This window comes from Asparagus officinalis, chromosome 10 (genome assembly GCF_001876935.1).
Source record: "Asparagus officinalis chromosome 10, Aspof.V1, whole genome shotgun sequence".
NCBI classification, from domain to species: Eukaryota; Viridiplantae; Streptophyta; class Magnoliopsida; order Asparagales; family Asparagaceae; genus Asparagus; species Asparagus officinalis.
This window is the reverse complement of record NC_033803.1, coordinates 43,450,297-43,457,062: the sequence shown is the minus strand read 5'-3', so window position 1 is coordinate 43,457,062 and position 6,766 is coordinate 43,450,297. Positions and strand designations below refer to the sequence as shown.

The 6,766-nt window shown below is 43.1% G+C and overlaps 1 protein-coding gene across 1 annotated transcript; it reads left to right on the top strand.

The window, feature by feature from the left end:
• Nucleotides 714–3,109, top strand: LOC109826685 (uncharacterized protein At1g65710-like). Its single transcript, XM_020393705.1, has 3 exons — nt 714–1,309; nt 1,374–1,997; nt 2,077–3,109. Exons 1-3 carry the CDS (start codon nt 998–1,000, stop codon nt 2,836–2,838), a joined length of 1,698 nt encoding a protein of 565 aa, XP_020249294.1. The 5' UTR covers nt 714–997; the 3' UTR covers nt 2,839–3,109.

Genomic DNA, 6,766 nt, shown 5'->3' with positions numbered 1-6,766 from the left:
GAGACAACTTTATGAGATCAAAGTGCAAGTTATCTAAATTAGTTGAGAGATGAAGGTAAAGGTGTAGGGGATTATGTGTCCCTTACTCTATTTTAAAATAGATAAGATGCACCTGATTAATTTCACATAGCTAGGCTGAACTTTATTATTATTATTATCACCGGACCTTTATATGGAATTTGTAGAGAAGAAAAGCGTTCTGGAGAGAAAAAAAAAATTCAAACTTTCATCTTTTGTCATTTACACGCAATGAACCCTCCTCTAGAATTTAGGTTTTTTTTTTCCTCTCAAGGAATTCTATTTATTTGCAAATTACATTTAGTAGAGTTTGGTGAGAAAGTTTAAAAGTTCAGATCAGTCGTATAAGACATCGCCAAAGGTAAAAAGTTCAAAGGGATTACTGGGGTATCCCCCAAAGTCCAGGGGGTTTGGTGGACTTAACCTGATCTCTTAACAGAGAACTGCTACAGTGTCACGCTCTTTACCTCAGCTTCAGAACTCAGTCAAAGTGGAGAGAACGGATAACAAAAACGTAGGGCTCATCGCTCGCACGTGATGCCCTATAACGGTCGATTCCTTCTGCTGTCAGCCACTATTTTAACCCCCGACCCCCCAAAAAAAACAACGATCTAGCCGTTACCATTCAAACGCCCAAAATTTGAAAATTTTTAATGGAATTATACGGGTAAATCCTTGGGATGGGCCCCAAAAAACTACCAACGGCTCTATTCTGAGGCCCAATTGTGATCCTAAAATTTGAAATTCCGACCTCATTCCTACTCTCCCTCTGTCTTTTATGTTCCAGTCCTTGTCCCCTTCCCTCCACCTCGGGTCCCGCGAATCTTCACCTTTCTCTCTCTCTCCTCTCTCCGTAACCACTAAATAAATAAATAAAAACAATTCAAATAAGAAGCTATTATCGCCTGAAATCCCTTCACCCTTCGATTCAAACTAACCCTTCTCTTTCTCCCTCCGAATTGAAACGGAAAAAAAAAAAATGGGCGTTTGTTTCAGCAAGAAGAGGGAGGAGGAGCCTTGTGCTCCTCCAGATCCAGCTGCAGCTTCAGCTGAGCCCAAGATCCCAATTCCAAAAGAGAAGAAGAGCAAGAAGAAGAACGATGCCAACGCCAACGCCAACGCCAGTGCAGCAGCCAAAGAGGAGACAACACCGAAAGAAGCAAAACCCCCTCCGCAAATGGAAAAGAAACCAGTCTTCGTTGTCACCCAAACCCCCAAGAAGAAATCCCCCGCTACTTCTCAAGAGGAGAAAAAGCCCAGTTGTAAGCCCACTAATCCAGTCGAGCTCAATGCTACAACGCTCCTCTGGTAAAGCCTCCGGCGATACTCTAGCGAGAAAGTATTCGGGGTCGAAGAGGAGCAGCTCCTCTGGTAAAGCCTCCGGCGATACTCTAGCGAGAAAGTATTCGGGGTCGAAGAGGAGCTTTGATTTTGATAATGAGAAGAGCAGAGACGAAGAAGATGACTGGGACCAGAAGCAGCAGCACCAGCAGCAGAGCACGAGGTCCTCTCCTCGTAGGAGAACTCCGAGCCGAGAGAGGTCAGGGAGCAGAGAAAGAGGGAGCCAGAGAAGAGTCAGTCGATCTCCAGGGAGGAGACCAGAAGGCACTGCTGCTGGTGCTGCTGCTTTTTCTTGTGATAAAACGAAGCAGCAGCAGCAACCGACGAAAATGGTTTCTGTTCCCGCGAGAGAGAAGGGAGTTGCTGGTGGTGCTGCCAATGCTACTGCCGCTGTTAATTGTAGGAGGAATGCATCGCCAAGGTCTAGATCTCCTGCTAATCCAACCAGAGCTTCGAATGAGAATGCAATGATGGCTCAGCAGCCTCAGCCGTCGCTTAGCAGGAGCTCGTCGAGGAAACAGGAGCAATCCCCCTATAGAAGAAGCCCGATGGCTGAAGTTGACGAGAACTTGATCAAGGGAAACAATAATGGCGGCGCCAACAAGAGTCAAAAAACCCAACTCCAAACTCATACCCAGGTTAAATCCTGTACTGAATTTCGCAAATTTTTTTCTTAAGTATTTCACATTTATTCTAATATGATGATGCTTATATCAGAGAAACTCGAGCAATCCCGTTGTCACCAACTGCGTTCGCGATCAGTTGATGAGCTGCAGAGCAAAGGAGAAGCAGCAATCAGAGCCCGAAATAGTTGAAGAACCAAAAGACCCAAAGGGGAACCATCCAACAGTGACAAGGAGCAGATCCTCAAGAAGATCATCCAGAGATTTCGACCACATTCTGGGCCTAAACCCAGAAAACACCCCCTTCTCTCTTCCAGCTTGTGTATCGAAAGCCTGTTCCATCCTCGAAGCAGTAGCCGATCTCAACTCATCTTCATCAGATCAGACCAACAACGAAAATGGTCGATTTGGGCAAAGGGGATTGAATTCAAAAGACGCATTTGTGGAATCTGAGATGGAAGTGAAGGACGACTTGACAGAACCTAGTCTTCACAAGTATGTTTCAGGCGAGGATATGGAGCCTCAGGAATCAGCTGGGAGCAATAGCGTCGGTGGTCAGCCATGGATGTCTAATTGGGAAATGAATTCGGTGGATTCGACTGACAGGTGTTGGACTTCGCAGTCGAACGAGGAAGTGGAGGATACGTCAAAGGTGGAGGGTAGAGGATCAACATTAAGGGGTGGAGGGTCGAGTAGTAATACCTTTGCAGGGTCGGCTACAGGATCGAGTAGCAAGAAGAGGGAGGTTGAGCATCGGCGTCAAGTTCATCGTGGTCGTGTTAGTGGTGGCAGTGGAAAGGTTGGTGGCAGCGGTAGAGCTTATTCAGCTCCTGTTGCCGCTGCTGCAAGCTCTTAGAGAGGGAAAAATGCTACTGAATTTGTGTCGCAATTGTTGGGGCTCTTGGTTGTATTCTGCTTGGTTAGCAAGTTGTTTTGCTTCAATAGATGTAGTTGTGTACTTGTTCTTGTGACAAGTTGTTTGTTTTAGATTCTAATTGGCAATATGACTCTGGAAGATTGCCTGAAGTTCCTTTGCTCAGTTAATCTTTGAACAAAAAAGAATATGCACTAGAAGCCTGGGTTCAAGCTCCTACTGATTCGAAATGCACTTCTTGGGACTTTTGCTCGTATTTTTGATGGTCATGTAGCCTACAAGGATGTTTTGCCTCAATAGATGTGGTAGCGTACTTGTTCTTGCAGTCATGGTGATGACTGGCAGGTGAGCTCTCTTACTTTTGCTCATTTTCAATCTTTCAAAGTATGTGCAGTAGAAGTTTATGCTTCTGCACATAATTTTTGTGAAGATGGTACGTACATTTATTGTTGCAATTGATTTGCAAACAGGGGAATATTTTTGAGATAGTATGATCTGAATCATTTTGAAGCTGAGCTAGAAGGAACTATAAATTTAGTACATTATGGGAAGAACGACTCTATTTAAACCTGAGGAGTGTTAGATATTGTATTTACAGCTCTTTGTTTAATCCTGCATTGAGTAGAGTAGTAGAACAGTTCTATTCACATTGTATATATAGACACCAATATAAATAAAGATTGATTCCTTTTCTCCCAATTTGCTCTGCATTTAATATGGTATCAGAGCCATCCAATCAATGCCCTCATCAAATCTCAACCCTGCAAATCTAAACAATCAGCGGGTCCCACCTCATCACCAACCCTAACCCTAACCCTAGTTTGCAGCTACCCACTACCACCCAACTCTCATCGCCCCCACACTAGATTGCACCATCTGGTACTTGTCACCACGCCCGCACCGCCATAGGTCCTGGCCACGACCACCTGCCTCGATTCCCGCCACGACCGCATCGCTCTCGAACACGACAGCTCAACCACGATCGAGCTGTTGCCAGATCCCGCCCACGCCTGCTTGCCTGCTGTGATTGTCGCTAGCCTACTTGACCTCAATGTCGATCGACCACTCGACCACAACCTGCTTACCTCAACCCACTCGACCGCTCAACCACAGCGCACTCGCCCGCCAGCGCACTCGCCCATGACCTGCTCGTCCTAGTACCCTATCTCGACCTCGATGCTAGTCGACCATGTAGATGGTCAAAATATATTTCTACTCATGCTAATGTATAGCTTGGATCTAAGAAGTAAACGTCTATGGACTAATCACTTCGAATGGGCCCAAAGCCAAACCCACAACCAGCTGTAGAAAATATCGGTTAACAAAACATGCGAACCTCACCATGCAGCCCATCTCAACTCGACTCAACCAAGTTAAGAGCGACTTGACTCCCAATTCACGCCTTAGACCGAGTCAAAAGACGTTATTAGTTGGCCAAATTGCAAGTTGAATTCTGTGTCAAAATTTGAACTCACAAACAAAACTCGTCTGTCAGCGAACTTAACTTATGGCAATCCAAGTGGACCCAGTCATCTATGGTTCCGAAAAAGACTCGCCCATGTCTTCACCTAGCCTCACCCATGTCTTCAGCGATCTTTGTCCCCGTCTTCAATGAACTTCACCAAGTCAGCGAACCTCGCTAACTAGCCGTTTAGTCGTTCCATGCTATCTCATATTTTAATGGCCACTTAATCCATAATTAAAGGTCGTTTACTCTCTTTTTTAGCCTATAAAAGAAGAGGAGATTGCTTATTTGAGCCCCCAGGACCAAAATATAGGGAGATCAACTCACACGCAGAGAGAAATTCCTATTATCTCACTTACAATTTAATTGAATAGAAATGCCAAGAGAAGACTGAGCTATATTCTAAGTTACTAAGTTCCCATCAACAACAAATAACTCATTGTCTTAATTGGTGCATCAATAGAACACAATATCGACGTTCCACCGACACACAGAAAAGAAACTCAGAAATATAAATTTTTTCTGTGTTTCATCATATTCTTTTTATTGTAATATGCGCTAATTGCAATAGTAAAAAGACCCAAAACAAGATGGTGACTCTGCTGAAGTCTACTTTTTCCTCCAATGAGTAAATTACGTCGCACATCGACACTAAGAACCTCTGGTCTTTTGCTGAATCGCTGGTCATTGAATTTGACCAAACAAAGTTTAAGGAATTCATTTCCACGAACCAATCTTCATTAACAGTGATAGTACATAGTTGTTGAAGTATTTGCCGTAGTGCGAATCTCAGGTCTAAACCGACCACCACATGTGTAAAGGCAACCTTTGCTAAAGATAGTTTGAGCTTCATTAGAAGCTAAATGAGTTTTGCCAAGTGTGAAGAAAACTCGACCTTTGTCTTGAGCGAAGATAAAGATGTTGATCTCAGACATCAGCCCACAACTCCTTTAGGAGTTCGATTTAAAGCATGCCGTGATACTCGCTATACTTCCTCGATAGAAGCTCAGATTGGGGGTAATACCTCATCTAAATTCCTGCAAGGGAATAATATCATCAATGCTGATTGCGCTATATAAAAGCTGGGCCAATGTCGCCGAAAGCGACGTTCGTGTTCGAAGGCCAAAAGTGGCAAAGTCGGCGTTGAAGAACGCCCTCAACTTGGAACTACTTGTGATTTAAGAGAAGTAGTCTCAGTAGTTTAAAAGAGTTGTCAATGTAAAGTTATTCCTAAAAAGGAATAAGCATTCAGCCGTCTTAGTCATAGTCCTGAGCCTTCAGAAGTTCGGACTAAATAACGACAACGTACCCAAAAGTGTAAAACACAAGTCTTCACTATCAATATGACAGGTGTGACTTCTAGAAATGATAAAGAAAGTACAGATAGCTCACCCAATCTAGTGTATTCTTCTGGTATTAGATCCATATTGCCAGAAGCTCATGGTGTGTATCACCACACTAGGTTAAGGCAAGGAGCAACAATTCCTATCGACTTCTCTTCCCTCCAAACACGGTCATTGCAGACGTTATCTCAAGTGAACCAACCCAATTCTAGCGATGCCAACTCTGTCATAATATCAAATGCGACCCCTAATTCAAGTCAATGATGATAATGAGATGTAGATGTGATGGACCGAGAAAATCTTTTTGCTCAAATGATGGTCCAAAAGAAAGATTCAGATGAGCAGATCAAACATGTAGAAAAGATGGTCGAGCAACTCTTATAAGCATCTCAAACTCAACCAAGTTCTTTAAAGAGGAAAAGGCAATCGATGAATCCTCCTAAGAAAAAGATCAAGAGCATCAAGATAATGCAGATTCCGAACATGTAGGATCGGAGATGATAATACCTTCAAAGCCAAGCAAGGAAGCAAAAGCCCTGGAGGACATCTAAAAGTAGCTCAATATTCTTTCTCAATGAACTGAGCTGAAGAAGGTTAGAATCATCCGACTTTATCCCATTGAGTGGGACATGGTTCCCTATCCGATAAAATTCAAGCCGCCAATATTGCATATGTTTGATGGTAAATGTTCTCTGAAATAACATATCTACTACTTTCACAATAAACTAGGAATGTAGTGGGTAATGACGCCATTATGGCACGACTTTTTATTAGCACCCTTCAAGGGGTAGCCTTTGACTGATTTCAGAATTTGCCCGAGGCTTCACTTAGATCATGAGTGAATTTAGAATTGAAGTTCCTCTTGTAATTCCATGAGGAATAATCTAATATTACCATGGCAAAACTTCTTTCTAAAAAGCAAAAAAATAAGATGATCAGGGAATACACTGTAAGACACCGTAATCTGACATTGCCATGTCGAGATATGCCTCTTATGATGTTACTTCTAACTTGTCGGCACAATTTCATGGCATTGATTGAAGCTAACATGGAATTATTAAGCATAGACTATCAAGTTACTAAAAATAAGTATAATCTATCA